This window comes from Lissotriton helveticus, chromosome 5_1 (genome assembly GCF_964261635.1).
Source record: "Lissotriton helveticus chromosome 5_1, aLisHel1.1, whole genome shotgun sequence".
NCBI lineage: Eukaryota > Metazoa > Chordata > Amphibia > Caudata > Salamandridae > Lissotriton > Lissotriton helveticus.
Window position 1 is genome coordinate 1,117,670,172 of NC_136065.1, and position 19,689 is coordinate 1,117,689,860.

The 19,689-nt window shown below is 42.1% G+C and overlaps 1 protein-coding gene across 1 annotated transcript in view; it reads right to left on the reverse strand.

Moving 5' to 3' along the window:
- Window positions 1–19,689, reverse strand: part of LOC144752596 (VPS10 domain-containing receptor SorCS1-like) — a 1,975,184-nt gene that overhangs the window by 489,514 nt on the left and 1,465,981 nt on the right. The window contains exon 18 of the mRNA XM_078640477.1: window positions 400–571. Coding sequence (XP_078496603.1) covers window positions 400–571 — 172 coding nt within the window. The remainder of the gene's footprint in view (window positions 1–399; window positions 572–19,689) is intronic.

Here is a 19,689-nt window from a genome sequence, read left to right on the forward strand (position 1 = left end):
ATTGTCAAGTCCAATGTCCCTTGTACTCCAGTCACATCTTTCTTCGTTCTAGGTTTTCCTTGTTTTGAATTGCTTATTTTCTCGTGTACAGTCTGCTTTGTTGAGAGTTTTTTTAATGCTTTGTGCATTTTCCTCTCTTCCTACCATCTATATATCATGGCTCCTTTCCTTCTAAGCTTATTTTGGGCACCACTCTCTATCATCTACTTTTTTTCAGTCACTCTGATAGACAATGATGAGACTGCAGGGTAAGGTCACCTCTGTCATCCCTAAACTAAGAGAGGCTTGACCTGCCATTACCAAATAACACTGACTTCTGACTTAACTGGAAAAGACAAATAAAGCATATGGAGTTGCGAGATGTTACACAAATGCAATGTATTAGGAAAATCAACTTACCTCCTCCAACTGGACAGCAAAGGTCACATTATGCCCTTGCTCTGCTGTCAGCCTGCCATCCGAAGTGACAATTCTGAGCCCCTGCGGTGCCTTCCCAGGACACTGTTGAGGTTTAGCTGTGTACCGTTCTCTCACACCATCTGTACAATTGTTGGACACCACCTTCCTGTATCTATAAAGGGAAACAGAGCATAAGGGATATTCCTATATTCAGCACAATATCATCTTAGACACAGCCATATACAGTAGCGGCTCGTGGTGAAAGTGCTGCAGGCGGTGGGGCGGGGGATGAGCAGGGTGGGGTGTAGTAAACTATGGCATACGGCCGAACAGAGGTAAGTAAATAAATGCGATGCAGCGCACACAACGAAATTCGTTTTATTTATTTATTTGTTTACTTACCTCCGTTGTGCCGTATTCCATAGTTTACTAACCCCCACCCTGCTCCCGCCCCACCACCCCACAGCACTCCCACCGCAAGCCGCTCTTGGCCATATAGCACATAAAACAACACATTAAGTATATGTTGCACATGTGTTAATTGCAAGCCGCTCAATGAAGATACTCATTACTACTCAATCTTTATGTTATAATCTCTGAAAGATTACTTTCTTTTTAGTGGATTTATTGTTACTCTGTTTGGAAAGGTAAGCAATGATATGCTTGGCAGGAAAACGAGAAGAAACCTCAATAAATGTTATGCTTCAGGTTCGTAGAGGACCGATTCTCAAATGTATCTGTGCACTTAGATCAGCCTGATATGCACGAGTGGATGCATTTCTGGGGCGCAATCCTCAATGATTCACGTAACAGGAGGTGATGGGAGTTTAACACAGGGAAAGGGATTTATTAGTACGGAATGACTGCCACATTCGGCCTTTTCATGTGAGCAAGTCTACTATAAAGGGTGTGTTAGAGACAATTCTGGGCTGTGACTACCTGCAGAAATTAGCAATCCCTTCTGCCTATCACACATTTTTTTTTGCAAGTTGTTTCATCCTGAAACTGATATCCAGTTATTTCCTTCAAGGACTAAATTCAATCCGTTTCTGTGATTGAGGAATGTACACCCCCAAATCAGTAAACGTCGAGAATGAAAGCTTTCATCTCAATATGAAGATTTATTGTGCGTTGTGAAACACAAATAAAGTAATCAGGTGCAAATAAACTTTATCGTCACTTTGCCATGTGAACGACTCTCTTTCTGAGTGCATACAAGGGTTCACCTGTGAGTAGTGTTGTGAATCTGTGATAGCAGCAGTTTCTCGGAAGCGCTCTTTAACTTCGGTGAGAGTTCTTGAAACGTTTGCAACGTACTCAAAACAGAGGTGAAATTCTACAGTAAACTTCTGTATTTTCAAAGCGCACAGGAGAGAATATGCGTCTGTTTCCAAATAGTGAGCTTTACTATTGTGTACAGCAGACACGCAGTGCCTATGCCTCACAATAAATACCCTGCTGAATAAAGCAGAAAGTCGAGGTACTAAATATGGTCCAATCGGTGACACCATTTAATTCTATAAGCCTTATTTATGAAGGCCTTATGCAGCCATTGCGTCACTTTTCAGTGATGCTGCAGTGGCATAATCAATGCGCCATACTTGTCTTATTTACAAAGTGACGCATCTAGGCAAAAGTGTCCACTTTGTAAATGCCTGTGCTGCATTATACCTGCGTCAGGTTTTGCGCCTGCTTTAAGCGGGCATAGGGAGGGATGCAGGGCCTTTCACATGGGACTCACCCATGTGTAATGACACCATTGCTGATGTTGCGTCAGTTTACCGAGATTCCAGCAATGCGCCACTACTCTGCCACCAGATACGTCAAGGTTCCTGACGTATCTGGTCAATCCTTGCGACATGGAGTGCCGTAGTGTAAATATAGCGTATCTATGGTGTCGCAAGGACAGTGCAATGAAAAGTGTTGTATCGCTGTTTTTCCCCAACATGAGACACTTTTCATAAATGAGGCCCTATTTACATTTGGGCACAATGATAACTGGTTCGACTCAAATAGTTCCTAATAATGATTAATAGATGCAGAATATACCTGCATCTTTCCTAAATAGATCAGCACACAAAAGTCAATATATTAAAGTGTTTGATGAACTCCTTCAATATGTTTCAATACCTTTACACATTAATAAGAACAGTAATGTCTAATTTATAAACAAAATGTGCATTGCTTCGAAGCAGCAAATGCCATATTTCTTTAAGAATAGTATTATTAAGCCAGAAGTACAAGGAAATTGGTACTGTATTTTTTGCCTGCGTCACTATTAGGTCTGATGGTAAGTTACATCTGCTTTGGCCAATCTAACACGATTCATTTAGGGCTCTCACACATAAGCAGACTAATTGGATGGTATTTACAAGTCAAGCACACACTCCTCAGGCCTTTGGGTACATGGCTCAAAATACATCTTTTTCACTGTTAGGGAATACATACGATTTTGGTTTATTTTTAAAGATGCCTTTTTTCTCACACTTACATAAATTTGTTTCTAACAATCATTCTTTCTCCAGTCTCCCTGAGAAAACATTATTAATGTTTGATCTTTTCAAATATTTCAGTCACTCTTGTGCCTGGATCCTTCAGGGGTACCTTGAAAACATTTGGAAATTGTGGTGGCTTGATTGCCTGAGTTAGCGTGTTTGTGTGAGACTGCAAGTGATGGTGGAAATGGGACCCCGGGGGTGAAAGGTAGAATGTGTGAGGTGGTATGGATTGGAGTTGTGATGGTCCCCTGTACTGCTCCTGCTGTTGTATACTTCTAGATCTAAAAAAAGAGTAAGAACAAGAATACCTTGTCTTTGATCTTTTTGCATTTATCTTAACAGATATGCATTTACTATGTTAACAAGTACTGACCAAATTACACCTGAGTGGGAGTTCAACATATTTTCATAGCATTTCCCTCTCATTTATCTTTTCAGGAAAGTACATGCTGGCAAGCAAGTCGACTTTAAATGTATCAGTTCAACCCATAACGTAAAAGAGTGGTCCTCAACTTCCAGCCCTTGTTCTTCTTCAGGCAATTGGATCTTGGCCACAGTTTTAGAATGGAGCATAAATCTTATACATCTCAATTTTACACTATCATTACAGTTAATAGTTCAGTCAATGATGAGAGTATAAGTTAGGTTTGGGAACCTTTATTCTTCACTAAGAGCTTAATAGATTTGCTTATGTCTTTTTATTCAATTAGTAAGTCAGATAAATCCATTTACAGAAAAATCAAGAAATCCATTGTTAGAAATCAATAGAAGGCATGAATTAGATAAGGGTGTTCCATAAAGGAATTAGTTCATATTCTATATTTAATTAGAATCAGGTTGAAAAAGAACACATGAACAGATCTTGGAAAGAGCGTGATCTTTGGAGCATTCACAATAGTTGAACTCCTCATAAAGAGCAGTTCAGGGAAACTCAGCCAAGTCTCCCTAGGTGAACAGCAGGTATGGCAGTATCTTCACCTGCTCTAACAGTAGCTGCAAAGGAAGAGAGTAAAGAGAATCACAGAAAGGGCAATGGCGAAAAAACGCTCTCTTCTAACTAGGAATCACACACTAATATAAAACTCTAAAATATGTATCAAGCGATTCAGATGTTAGATCATCTCGAGCAAATGATAAGTAATTGCCTGATGGTCTGCAACTTCTTGCTTCATTCCCATGGCAAACTCATGATGTTGACAAAGCAAAACCTAACAGTATCGATTAGTTGCTAAACATATATATATTTAATAATGTTGGTCTCATGAGAACTCCAGCAAGTCTAAACTATCAACTATTCAATGTTCCACTGCGTAACAATGAACATCTCTACAATATACTGATAAAGTCATGAGATTCACGTTTTCACATAAGCATTCATTGTTTTAAAATACTAGTCTTTATTCAGCATTGTGTATATGGTGAATAAATAATCTAAATACAATGAGAACATGCAGCTTAGGAGAAGAAGAAATACATTTTAATAAATTCAGCACATTTTTACAGCAATGACAAGCTTTAGCTAGTCACGTTGGGATCATCAAACAAGTACATTTGTGCATAGTTCAGCATCTCTAAAAAAACACTTATTTATTGAAGAAAAGAAAATAGGAAAGATAGAACAAAATGATGACGCCTAGCATTGCCCTTGCAATGAAAATACAGTAGAAATGATTACTTAGTGTAAATAAACAAGTTGCACGTTCATTTTCACATGTCTTTTAAAGGCATATTGTCTTACGTGTCAGTTCTGCAAAGTGGTTTTCAAGTTAACGATGACTAGCTAGCGTTCTGCTTTATTATTACTTTTTTTTAAGCTAGATGTTCCTGCTCTATCACACAGAAGCATGATTTTGTTTACCATTTACACAAGTGGGTTAAATTTACTCATGTGAATAGGTTAGGCTGCTTATGCAAGTTATAGGACAATTATAAACATGGTTTAAAGTTGTGCAAGGTTAAGCTACACCGTTTTTGCAAAGGGCTAGCAGTGTGCAAGGCTAAGCTGTGCAAAGAGTAACTACTTGGAACAAATTCCCAGCCAAAATTTGGCATACACCAGTTCAGTAACATTGAATGCCTGCTCCAGACAAACTTGTCCTAGGTTTGTTTTGATCTCCAAAGAAGATAATACTGATACTGATAAGGAGAGACACAAAAATTAAAATAAAAAGACTGACAAAAACGCCGAATTGGAGAAAGATAAAGATAAAGGGAAAAAGAAAAGGAAAGATAAGGCAAATGAGCAAGTGAAGCGCAATGTTATCAATGACAACCATGACGACAAATCGGAGCTAGCGGCCAAAAAAGCTAAAAGGCTACAAACCATCAAAAATCTGAAGGCAGCGGCTAAAACCACTGGTCAATCTACAGACGCTCAGCCAAAGATCTCCAACATCTTTTGCCCGCTCCTCAAGGAAGGGTCGAGCGACTCGGACAAGCACAGGAAACAACAACAGGTAACCACAGATGACCAAATAAAGCGAAGCGACTTCACATATGCGACCAATACAAGTATGAGTACAAGCACAGGCACAGGCACAGGCACAGGTACGGGCAATGAGCAACCCTTCATTGGGATAAAAGCAAGTTCAGATCAGGCTCAAGATAAGCAGCCCATGGACACAGCCTCGGGAAAAGACAGTGCCAACACAGATAGAATTATAATCGATCAAAACACACCAAGAAGTCTGCACGCAAAGGATACTCAGGACCAGGACCAGGTCCATGACCATCTTTCTTTCATGGCACAACTACACTTCACGGGGAGAACACCACGATCAGAGAACGAAGATTACTCTGAGGAAACAGAAACAGAAACAGACTCAGACATTTATGAAACAGGAGTATCGGTCACCAGCGAGTCAAGCGAGATAAGCGAAAGTAGTGACGACCAAAAACCAGATGCTACAACCTTGGAGGTGTCTGACCACACAGGCACAATGGAAGTAAATGAATCTGGTCAAGAAACAACCCCAAAAAAAGAGAGGGGAAAAAAAGGACAAGGCAAAAAAAAACACACAAACCAACATATGATCAAACCACAGATCCAGGGAGCAATTCGGAGCAAGTAAAAGAAAGAACTAAATATAAAAAAGAACAGCTCAACCCCAAAAACAACGGGAGTAACAGGAGGTAATCAATACACCAAAAAAAGTAGCAACAGTGAAGCCAAAAACCCACCTGGCGATAGTAGCAGCCCGGGAAAGCCTACAGAACCATCATTGAGCGAAGTACTCAATTCCATCAGGAACTTCCACACAGACGTAAAAACGGACAGTCAAAGGAACCATGCAGCCATACAAAAATTGCAAGGCGCGATTCAAAAAGTGGGCAACACCTGCTCAGAGATCGCAGACAGAATGGCTTCGATGGAAACACGCACAGAAAACCTTGAGTCCGATATCTCCACTCTTCAAACCCAGGGAAAAGAACAGACGGGTATCATAAAGAACCTAATGCTCAAAGTCGAAGACGTAGAAAATCGCGGCAGAAGGAACAATCTGCGCTTTCTCGGAATCCCAGAAGGTGCAGAGGGCTACGACCCAAAGGGCTTCATATCCAACCTTTTGAAATCTGCCCTCCCAGAACTTTGCTCCTGGGAAATTGACAGAGAAATCCAACGCGCTCATCGCTTCCCCTTAGTACCTCCCAAACATACTCAGAAGATAAATCAATACCCAAGGGCTATGCTGGTCTATTTTGGGAACTTTCTTCTCCGGCAAGCTATTTATGACATTGCCAGGCCAACAAACAAAAGAGAATACAAAGGATTTACTTTTTTTGTTCGTCCAGATCTCGCACGTGCTACGGTGGAACGTCGTTGGACAATGCGGCAACTCTTCACTCCATTCAAGCAAATCGGAGCTACAGTGTTTTTACAAAATCCAGCCTGATTAAAAATAATCTACAAGGGATCTACCAAAAACTTCACAAGTGAAATTCAAGAGGAAGCTTACTTAAAAGAAATGTCCGAGCCAAAGACACAAGCACGGGTAAACAGTAACAAATACCAAAATGTAACAGAGTGAGTCGTAGACCAACTGAAATCGAAATTGACTTTTTTGCTAGACATTCAAGGGACTAAGGGGCTCATACTGAAAGGGGGGCAGGGAGGTGGGATGGGGAAATGGTAATGCCTTACACCGTTAAAAAATGTTTATATTTACCCTGTTCCCTTCACTCACATCTATATATGGTCAGGACGTCGAGCGAGTTGAGGTGCACTGTTCATTCGGACGCTGACACCTGGGTGCCCGATGACCCAGGACGCCTCAATTGTTGGTGGGGGGAGGGGGGCTCCAGGAAAGACAGGGGAGGGAGGGGAGGAGAGGGAGAGGAGGGGGGGAGGTGGGGAGGGTGGACAATCTGGCACATAGGAAATAAAATAGTCCTAATCACAAACAGGAGTTACATTATAGTAACACTCAAGCATACACAGGGCAAAAGGAAGGAAAAAACAAAGAAACACACATGGCCAATCTAAAAATACTTTCCATTAATATCTGTGGAATAAATGACCTACGAAAAAGACAAAAAGGTGCAATAGGTCTAAGATCAACCGGGGCTAGCATCATTTGTCTCCAAGAGACTCACGTGGAAGGGTCGCAACATCATCTACTACAAACACTAGGCTACAAACTGATTATAGCTACAACACAAGCAACTAAGACATGTGGGGTAGCTATCTTGGCAATACATAGAGGGCTCCAGTTTACGCGATCCGCAGCCGATAAATTTGGGAGATGGGCGATAACGGAATGTATTTACGATCTTGGAAAGAGACTAACCATCTGCTCCATTTACGGAGGCGTCACAGACGATCCAGACCTATTAGAGTTTATCACTAATGAACTAACACACTGGCCACAGCCAATAGTAATATGTGGGGATTTTAACCTAAATTTGCCCTCAGAAGCCTCCTCCGGACCCAACAGTAAATATCAGGGCAGGAAACCCAAGGTTTTTAGGGAGTTCCAAGAGTTATGTAACGCACAGGGGTTAACCGACTGTTGGCAATACAACCACCCCAAAAACTCTGGGTATACGTTCTTTTCCCATCCCCATTCAACATTTGCTAGACTAGATTACATACTGGTCTCCCATGTCATTTTAACTAAGTGTCACATAGATAAACTACCCAGGGTCCTATCAGACCACAACCCACTAATTCTAAATATTGATGTTGGCAAAATCCAACAAGAACAAAATAACTGGACATTTGAAAGGGCTCTGCTATTAAATGAAAAATACTGTTTACTCATTGAGAAGTGGATACCAGAATTTCTGGAAGATAACCTGGGTAGCGCACCATTAGAAGTGGTATGGGACACACTCAAAGCCAGAACCAGGGGTGAAACACTCCGATTTTTTATTAGAAACAATCAAGAGACAAAACGAAAGGTAACAGAACTACAGGGGAAATTAGTAGAAGCAGAGGAAGGACTTATTAGAACAGTCGAGGGTGGTCTAAATCCAGAAACCGCATTACAAAGAGTGGCTAATGCCAAAAACAGAATAACGGAAATATTCGTAGAAAAAGCAATCTGTAAAGCCACAAAAGCCAAAGAGAAAGCATACGAATTAAGTGAGCAAATCGGGCACCACCTAGCTATCCACACTAGGCAACAAAACACTGCAAACATAATCAAAGAGATCAGAGATCAGAATAACTCTCTTAGACATGACCCAGAAGAGATTAGATCAGAATTTCAGACTTATTACCAAAATCTATATGAAGAAACCAATAAGGATGAAGAACTAATCAGGGAATATCTAGATCAAGCTACAATGGTCCAACTGCCCCAAACAGATCAAGAGAATCTAGCTATAGAACCTCAGTGGATCAAAATCCTATTATCCTTGAACAGTCTGTCCCTGGGGAAAGCAGCAGGTATTGATGGTATACCGGTGGAATTTTACGTCAAATTCCACAAACCGCTTAAAGGAATATTAGCTGATTTGATAACCCAAGTATTTCTGGGGGGGAAGCCACCAAATTCATGGGCACGGGCCAAAATCGTCGTTTTCCCAAAGAAAAACAAAGACCCAACCGAGCTGGGATCCTATCGCCCGATTACATTAATTAATTCCGATTCGAAAATCTACTCTAAATTATTAGCTACCCGATTGTCCCGAATTATTCATAAGATAATCTCAGCCCGACAACACGGTTTCGTGCCTGGCAGATCCACGACTGATCATGTACAAAGGGTAATCACACTCTTTGACGTGGCAGAAGTGGCAGGAGACCCTATGGCGCTCATACTTTTGGACGCCGAAAAGGCATTCGATAGGGTCTCCTGGCAATATCTTTTTATAGCTATGTGAAATAGTGGGATTGGCGATCAATTTATAACTGCCATTCGTAGTCTATATCACAACCCAGAAGCCCTGGTCATGGTCAATGGCGGAATTTCGGGCAAGATCGAGGTGACCAGAGGGACTAGACAGGGTCTCCCATGTTCTCCCCTACTGTTTGCGATATTTATCGACCCCTTCATCCGCAAACTGGAGAACAATCAGAGCATATTACCTATCAAAACTCGGAATGGAAACACCAAAACTCTGGCATACGCTGATGACATTGCGATTACCACAAGTAATCCCAGTGTAGCTATCAAAATGATGGAAGAAGAAGCTAAGAGCTTTGGAGAAATCTCTGGGTACAAATTAAATCAAGGAAAAACCCAAATAATCATCAATAAAAACACTAATTACACAGATGAAAGAATAGTTGGAAATGCCGTATATCTGGGTGTTAACATCACTTCCAACCTCGACCAATTAGTAAAAATTAATATGGACCCACTTTTGAAACAAACCAAGAAAAATCTCAGTAAACTACATAATTTACACCTCACCCTAATTGGCAGATGTAACGTTATCAAAATCATTTATTTACCAAAATTTCTATACCTTTTCAGAACCATCTGCCTAAATTTCGAACAGCAAATCTTTAGAGAAATAGAGAGCATTTTTTCTGGATTTATTTGGAGATATAAAAGATCAGGCAGAGCCTACAAGTTTATTTTGCTTCCAAGAGATAGAGGAGGCCTCTCTGTCCCTAATCTCAAGATTTATTGGTGGGCTACACTATTGAAGTATTGTAAAACCTTATTGAGCCCAAATAGACATCCGATACAAGAAGGTGGGGTTCCAACTCCCCAAGAACTCATCCTAGGCTCGGAGACCGGCGAGCATTTGTGGCGATTAACATATGACAACCACTTTAAAAAGTCAGTTTTAAAACACTGGCAGGCATTTACAATGCATGGAAAAATATACGTAAACTTCTAGGTATCGGACGGTACTCCTACTACACTAGCCTCTGTCGAAATAGCAATCTACCCGAAATATTTTCGGATTCCTATATGCAAAAATGGGCTAACTTTGGGATTACCCAATGTGGTGCCTTTTTTTCGACAACTGGCTTTAAATCGTTTGAAGAATTGAAGTGTGAGTTTGGCCTAGAATATAGAGATTTCTTTAAATACCTTCAAATTAGAGATTTTCTAATGCAAAAAGGTGGTGGTAATGTAGAGTTTTACAAAATCCAGGCAATTGAGACAGTTACCCGGAACACCACAGTCAAAATAAGCGAAATTTATAACAATCTAGTTTCTTCATTACAGGACGATCTGGATAAACATATCTGCAATTGGCAAAATAAATTACACATAAACGAAGGTTCAGTCCAACAGGCATACCAGCTTTCACAAACGATACTAATCTCACCAAAACTACAAGCACAATATTATAAAACATTTTTTCAACTATATTACACTCCACACAAAATAGCTAAATGGAGCACTGGTAAAGGTACTCAATGTCCAAGATGTGCATTACACGAAGCCGATATAATACATATATTTGCTACATGCGACTCACTAAGACTCATTAGACGTGAAATCTCCAATTTTCTGTCCGGAATTTAGAACACAAGAATAGAAATCTCAATAGCCGAAATGATACTTGGCATCGATGAAAACCTCAGACCAAAAGAAATACAGGGATTGATCTTTATCTCTATGGCGGTTTTTAGGATCTGTTTGGCATCCAGCTGGCTGGATCCGAATCCTCCAACCTTTCATCAATGGCGGTCAAGATTTTTAGCTACATATACGACCTAGAAATAGCAATTTATAGGAGGAAGGGGGTCAGAAGGAAAAAAAAAGGCCTCGAAATATGGAATCCTCTGATACAATGGATTGAATACATTGAATTGTAAATTGTAAAGTATAACATCTAATAACTGAAACTAATGTGACTTTAACATGAGTTAATCTTCCGCTGATTTCTGACTAAGTTGTAATGAAATGTATTCCGCCCTCCCTTCCCTTTTTTTTTTCCTCTTCTTTTTTTCTCTTTTCTCAATCACCTGTCAAATGTGGCCGGAGGGGGGGAGGGAAAAGTGGGCGGGAACATGGGATGCGTGGGGCTCTGTCAAAAAATTGTTCAATAAAGAATTGTTTAAAAAAAAAAATGATTACTTAGTGTAAATAAACAAGTTGCACGTTCATTTTCACATGTCTTTTAAAGGCATATTGTCTTACGTGTCAGTTCTGCAAAGTGGTTTTCAAGTTAACGATGACTAGCTAGCGTTCTGCTTTATTATTACTTTTTTTAAGCTAGATGTTCCTGCTCTATCACACAGAAGCATGATTTTGGTTAACATTTACACAAGTGGGTTAAATTTACTCATGTGAATAGGTTAGGCTGCTTATGCAAGTTATAGGACAATTATAAATATGGTGTAAAGTTGTGCAAGGGTAAGCTACACCGTTTTTGCAAAGGGCTAGCAGTGTGCAAGGTTAAGCTGTGCAAAGAGTAACTACTTGGAACAAATTCCCAGCCAAAATTTGGCATACACCAGTTCAGTAACATTTGAATGCCTGCTCCAGACAAACTTGTCCTAGGTTTGTTTTGATCTCCAGCACCAAGAGAAGCCTGTGGGGAAAGAGTGTGTTATATAAATGTACTTAGTCTGTCAATTAGTTCAGAAGTCTGACGATGCACAACTCTGGTAATTTAATTTTCAAACTAGCAGCTGCACAATGCACACTTTCCTGTTTGCTCAGTATTTCGTAAGCAATCCCTGGCCAAGTCACCTACCCACCCACATCGTTTCCTGACTCGGCCAATTCTAATAGGGTACAGTGATTACCAAGCCCAGCATGACCTCACCCACCGGCCCTACCCCACAAGGCTGTGGGTCATTTATTTGGGTTTTTTGCAGTTAGGTGTCTTTAAAGATCTTTGAGTGCTTATGTCTGTTGGTTTCAGAGAGAGGCAGAATAATGTATTTTCTCTATTTTTTTGTTTTTCTGAGGGTTTAGAATGAACGAGAAGAAGGATATGCCTTTACAGAGAATTCCTCTACACTCTTGGAAATTCCATCATGTTGGATTTGCTTTCTGAAAGCAGGTCTAGGAGAATGTTGATTGCCACAAAGCATCATACCAACAAAACAACATCTTGTAAGAGGAGAGATTCTGGGAATTGGTATATGTTAAACAGGGGTGGCGCACGAATGGTGCATGAGGATTTATTAAAAAAATATCCTCCTACCTCTGTAAATTAAGAGTAATAAATGTCACCATTTGTGAGCTCCAGGGATGTACATCTGTCTACTGATGTTTACTAGAAGTTTGTTCTTACCTCTTGCTTGTTGCCCAGTCGAAATACTTGGCTGGGATAATCTGTTTTACTCATGGAAAAACCTAGATATCCTGCAGATATTGGCCTTAGTCTACTGGAGTACTTGATACTAGAACTTAAACATGCTTTGACCATGTAGACAAAGTTAGTAGCCGTCAGAAAATTCCTGGCTAAGAGTAAGTATTGGGAATACATAATATAGTTATACTAGTTTCATGGGGAAAGCTGCTCTGCTATGAACTGTTGGGTAGTGATTGACCATGCTATGGTACTGGTCTCTTGAGGATGGAGAACTTGGAAATTAAGAGGACCCTGCACAGAGTAAGCCTGTGGCAAAGAGAGGAATCTTTAGTTACCATGTATGTTTGTATTACTTTTGTGGTCTCTATTACAGCAACCCCTCACAACTTTAATAGTACCACATGAATCGTCAGTGTAGTCACCGTTGGCTTTAGCTCTCTTTAATTGTGTTTCACTTGGCTCCGTTGCTTGGTGTGACTAACACCTGTTGTGGGAGACAACAGCTTTATATTTGTGGATTCAAGCAGAGTGGGCAGGGCAAAAGCTCCTTTCTGGCAATGCTCTATGCTCATCATATAGCCACACCACCTTCTACCATTGGACAATTTTCAAACTATGCAATGGTGTAGACCTATGTCATTTACAAAGTCAAGCCACCTGTCTCTGGGATTGTCCTACTAGTGCATCTAGATCTCCAGAAAAACGTCAGAGTCCACAGTGGACGTACTGATGGAGGGGAATGAGTAACATCAGGATGACTACACTCACTCTTGGGTTACGCTTGTTTGATGTCACTTTTCAGTAAACGCTTTTTCAGCTGGATGTTTAAATTTCACTGAAGATTCATGCAAGATGTAATCGATCTCTTGGGTCCCATTTGATATCCAGTCTGTCAAATTAACCTCACTGGGCATCAGTATCTGGTAGACCTAGGTCCAATTTCGCCCTAAGAATTTAGAGAGAAGGTGGACCACTGGTTCATGACAAAAGAAAGGGGTTACAAAACCTCCCTTGAGGAAAGACAGTGAGCATCCTAAAGATACATGTAAGGAGTCCCAGCTAGCCTCTAGAAACCTGTTCAGGAGGCTGGGCCGAAAGACACCTCACAAACTAAAACTGGGTACCAAGGTAAGAGTTGGGATCCCAACAAGGTATGGTGTCACAACTGTCAAAAGACAGGACACCACACCAAGGACCTAGCTGTCCTAAAAACCAAGCACCTAGTGTAGCTCCAGGGGTTACCGGTGTAGGTTTGGAAGGTGGTTCCTCAGATGAGGGAGTCCTCATAGCCTTCAACTGGAAGATGGGCCCAAAAGGTGAGTTGGAGATTCCAGAGGTAAGTGGACACTTCCACCACCTACTGGTGAATGAAATCCAAGCCACTGCCCTGAGAGATACCTGTGCTAGTCTCACTGTGGTGCATAACAGGTTGGTACTCTCAAACCAGTATGCCCCAGGGGAAACAAAAAGAGTAAGGGCTATCCCAGGAGAGGTCACTGTTAGGCCTGTGGCTGTAGTGCCCATAGAAATAGATAGGTCCCTTATTTGGAGAAAGGTGGTAGTCTATAAAGACCTCCACCTTGATTGTTTACTAGTGAATGACCACCCAGAGGTTGGTCTGTGCCAAAGAGAGGTACTGGTACAGTGCCAGACCTCATCCAAGGAACCTCGGAACCTGGGGAGGCTGGGGGGGGGGGGGGACTGAACCTGCGGTTAGTGCAGCTAAGCCCCAAATGAAAAAGAAGAAACAGTGTAGGAAAGGTAGACAACTGTTATCCACAGTTCCAGTGGACCAGGAATATTCTATCCCAGCAAGGAAGAACTCTAAAATTGGCACTGGTGAAGTCCTCCCTAGCCCACCAAAAGACCTGGCTAGTAAGGCCACTGTCCAGCCTGAGTTGCTGGCTCCTCAGCTGGCAGAACAGAGGGTGGAAGAAGAGTGTTCACTACCAAGTGTAGTGACACCATACCCTAAAACAGCAGACAGGCCACCAAAACCCAATGAAGCCTGTAAGTTTGCCACTTCACCTACCAGTGAAGATCTAAAGGTGTGGTTTTGGGCACTGACAGCTATCAATAGCCTCTGCTGGGTGTTAGCCTTCATGGCAGCATTGTCCTTGGCATGATAGCCTAGTCCCCTACCAAATAGTAGGTGAGGCCCCCTGACCCTATTGGTCATGGTGGGGTTACTCTAGCTGTGGGTAGCCTCTGTGGGTAAGCTGGGTTTTGCCCTAGCTAATTAGAATTTGCAGAGGTAGGCACCTCTGAACCCAAACTAAAAAGATGGGGTGAATACATTAAAGAGCTAGGAAATGAGCATTGGGAATTAGGTCCTGAAACTGTTGAGGTAGGCCAGCTCCCCAAAGTGACTGACCTGGACGGAAGGATAGAAGGCTGAGTAGGCCCTGCAACTTACAAACCACTTCCTCTACTCTTCCTCACCTGAAAGACCAAAAAGACTCTCCCAGGTTTGGCTGCGTCTCCTGGCCTTTTGGCTGGGGGGGGGGAGCTTGTTAAGGAAGCAGGGTGTCTGTTGCAGTAATACCCCAACCCACTTTCTGCCAGACCACTGATGCACTTTGACTTGATATGCCCTGGGTCCCTGCCAATCAGGTTCCCAGGGCCTGTGTTCTTTCCCAAAACTTTAACTTGTACCCCCAATTGGCATCCCTCTGGCCACATTTCAGTCCCTTGCAAAAGGTAACATGGGTACCAAGGGCACTGTGGCCAGGGAAGGTCTCAACGGGCTGCAACACTTATTGTGCCATCCTTAAAGGCCCTGTATCTTTATACATACACTGCCATTGCAGACTGCTTATTTTGGTGCAGAACAAAGTGAAGAGTCGACATGGCACACATCCCTGTGTGCCATGCCTACAACTGACTGCCCTTCATAGGTCAGCCACCCCTCTAGCTGGGTGCACTATACCAGGGGTGAGGGTACAGGTGCATGAGCCCTGTACCACTACAGTGTCTAAGCAGTAGTAATGCCATTAAGAGTATATGGTGCTTGGAGATTGTCATTACAAACTCCACAGAACCATAATGACTTTACTGAAAACTGGGAAGTTTGGTATCAAACTTCTCAGCACATTAAACCCACACGGATGCCAGTGTGGGGTCTAATGAAAAGTGCACTCAGAATGCATCTTAGAGATGCCCCCTGAAGTCGACCAGCCTCTGGTGGGTTCTCTGACTGGTACAGACCAGCCTGCCACCACAAGACATATTTCTGAACCACTGTGATGGGAGCCTTCACTCCCTGAGCCCAGAAACAAAGCGTTTCCTGGGGGGAGGTGTTCACACCTCCCCTAGGCCAGAATGAGCCATCTGTGACAGGGAAGCTTCAAAGGCCTTACAGCCTTTGTAATGCAACCCCCAGCCTCTCCTGCTATCAGGAGCAGGCCCCTTTTCTGTCTCCCCTCCTTTTCAGCGGGAGGACAAGCAGCAAAATTATCCAACCCAGAAGGTGTGCCCACATCTGTCAACCCCACCCCTCAGACGGGGGAGGCGAGGTGAAGCCCAAGCTTCAGTGCCCGCCGTCTTGCAGATGGCAGGTACTACACAATCAGGTTTAGGGATTGTGCTCACTTCCCCAAGTGGGGTGTGTACACCAAGGATGTAGTCACCCTAATGTCAGTAGCCCATTGGCTACTGACCTCAACAGCCCTAAAATCCCCCCTAAATACAGTATTTAAGGGGCAGCCCTGCACCAAGAAGACAGATTACAGCAACCTACGAAGAAGAAGGATGAAAGAAGACACCCAGCAGAGGAGACTGCAGAGAACAACTGAATTTGAATTTAATCTTTATTGTTTAGTTAATTAAAACCATAACAAATTTCCTTTACAACTCAACCAATGTTAAAAATACGTTCACATAAAAAGAGAAATCAATAAGGGCTAAGTTTCAACGAGTGAGGACCAAATGATAACTCTCCTAAAATCTAAAATTGGAATAAAAGAAAAGAGAAAAAACCAAACAAGAAGACCCTTGTCCTAATAAATCTTAAAGATATTAAATTGCTTTCAAACGATTTTCGAAAGCCAGCATGAACTTTATCAATTTACAGTTAATTTGAGGAGCTGTTGAGTCCAAGCCACCAATGACTGCAGTCCTGCAAGTGCGTAGTCTTTTAACCAGAAAGATGTTCTTTAGGAAGAACGTTCGCTCCCGGTGCAGCTTTTCACAGTGGCATATAATATGAATTAAATCTTCTTTAGTGGTGCCACAAAGGCGACAAGCAACATATTCAATGTTTTTCCAGGTAGGCTCATCGGCCAAAGTTGGAAATTTGCCGAATCTCAAGGCCATAAATCTTTTTTTGATAAAAACAGAGTAAGTTGTATCCAAGTAGGCCGCCGGAGTAAATTTTTTATAACTATTGATCACAGTCCATGAATGGGAACGATATGAAAACATTTCTTTGTCAGTGATCAATGAATGAAATTTGGCAGCTTTATTTAATGCCTGTTTAAATGAAGTAAATGGCAAATTTGTGTCCCAAAGATTTGTAGAGCAAGTTAACTCCAATGCACAAGACAGGAATTTGTTTGCCTCTGATTTGTTTTGCATTTCTAGTTCCTGCCATAGAAATTTATTAAGATTGTTATTGGTGGCATTTTTCTTAATCCGGTACCACACCTTGATGCATGTATACAATCTTCCCAATGATTCATTCATTAGACCGAATTCTAGGCGCGTTTGCGCTAGAGAAGCAGAACTGGGAAGTTGAAAGACCTTTTTGTAGATTTTAGTTATTAAGTTGTTTAGAAGACAGAATCTTTACCATGCATTGCTACACTTGCATAAATTAAGGTGGGAAGTGCTTTGCTAGCAATCACATTTAATAGTGGTTTTAACAATGGACCTTCCAATTTTTTTGACAGAGTGCTAAGTGCAAAAATTAAGGCTCCTGCTCTTTGTGACAAATATTTGTTCTGGTCTTTTGAGGCAAGCTTATCGTCGATGTAAAATCCCAACTGACTTGGCCCCAGCCCTACCTGATAATCTGCAGTTTTCGGAGATCCAGCGCCAAAAGTCGCCTTGTCTTTCAGCCAGCGACCTACAGAACTCCTGTGAGGACTGACTGCCTTCTACAGAAACTGGATCTCTGATGAACAGCAGCTCTTTTAAAAAGAATCTTCAAAGCAAGACTCGGAGCCTTCTGAGGACAAAGAAACCTGACGCCTGGAACTACCACTGCACCCGTCGCCTATGGCCTGAGTTAGAGTGGCCCGCCAGTCCCAGCAAGGTCCCAGAGGTCTCCAGAGTCTAAGTCCACAGTGGATTGACCCCTTCACGACTCCACGACGTCGCCTGCAGCCTCTGCATGGAGACACCCCCAACCGCGAGTGGCCCGGTAAGGTGAAATCTGACCTCTAAAGACACCCCTGTATCCAGCCGCACTGCACCTGGAGATGAGCACCCGAGGTGCACCTACGTCCCCGAGCCCTCCAACTTACCTGCCCAGCTGTTGGTTCCTCCCGGAGGTCTTCCTGGACCGAGCCTGCAGCTAAAAAACAAAAGCGAAAATCCCCATTGAAAGCAACAGGGCACCCAACGCAAAAACAGCACCCTGCAACCTTCCGCCCCAGCGCCGCTGGGGGTGCACTTTGTGTGCTAAACCAGATCCCCCCTTGCTCTGACACTAACACCAGGAGCTTTTCTCCCAGAACCCAGTAGCCTGCTCGTAAGCAACCACCAACCGGAGGCCTCCTATCCCCCATTGGATAACAATGGGCCTAAGCATTCTGCACCCAACTGCCCTAGTGCAGCGGAGGGTGTTTTGAGAGTGCATCTTCAACCCTGGGGGAACCCTTGTTCTAACCCCAGAAACTCAACCCCAAAGACCGAGTACTTACCAGGTAACCAATAACTTAATTTCTCTCCATAGGAATCCATTGACAGTTTTTCTCTGAAAAATGTTCTCTGTGTGGAGTTGATTTGTATGGAAACCTGAAAAATTACAACTGTGCAAAACCGATTTTACTTACCTTTTATCTAGGAAATGTCCAAGTGTGATATCTAGGGATATCACGCTGAGTAGAAAAAGTAACTTAAAAAGTAATCTAAGCTGTACAGTAATTTCAATACCTTGCCTTACCTGTATTTCAAACAACTGCATTTGAACTTGAAATCAGTTGTAAACACTGCATAATATTTTGCAAAGCATTTATTTCACTTACCTGAGCCAGGCTTGGCTTGGTCCTAGAAATAAAATAACTTAATATTTTTTAAACAAACAAAATTGGTCTGAGTTCAGTCCTTGATTGTGTGACATCATTTGCTGATTCAGTGGGTACAACAAATGCTTAACACTACCCTCGGATAAAGCCTTACTGCTCGCCCACACTACCACAAATAGAGAGTAAGGTGCTATCTACTTTTACCTCTGCCTACCTTTGGGGTTCTACTGGACTCAGTGCACACTATACCACATTTTGGTATAGTATATACAGAGCCAGCTTCCTACAGTTACTGCTTAACGTAGACGGGAAATTGAGTGCTATTGGCTCCTCAAGGAAAAGGAGGCTTTGCATTGCAAGATATAATGAGATATTATGCAGCTCATCTATGGATTAATGTTGAGTGATTGTTGTTAGAGTCTGAGAAACATTTGCCCCATGGAGAGGGCACCTGCTTGACATCCTCAATAGGATACCCTCTGGTGGCAGATTAACCCCAACAATGTATAGATTTCTGAAATAACAAAAATCCCACTCATAGTATGTGACAACGTAGCGGTTATAGAGGGACTTACCGCCAAACAATTGAAACAGATACACCCAAATAATACAGGCTTATGTTGGAGGTGTGAGTGGGTGTAGAGTCAGTGACTGACATATGTTGGAAATCTGATGTAATACAAACAAATTGGAAAGAAGTACTGAGCCATATTCATAGGATCATGTCCTCATTGATAGAGCAACGACCCCCAGAGCCATTCTACTGTATGTAACTAAATGAAATGTTTTTTATAATTTTGAGGTTCAGGCAGATGTGGCTGCTTATATGATTTTTTTTCTTTTCAACTCTTCCAAAAATTATATATATATATATATATATTTTTAAAGCATACAACACGAGTAAGACTTTTGGTAGGCTGAAAATG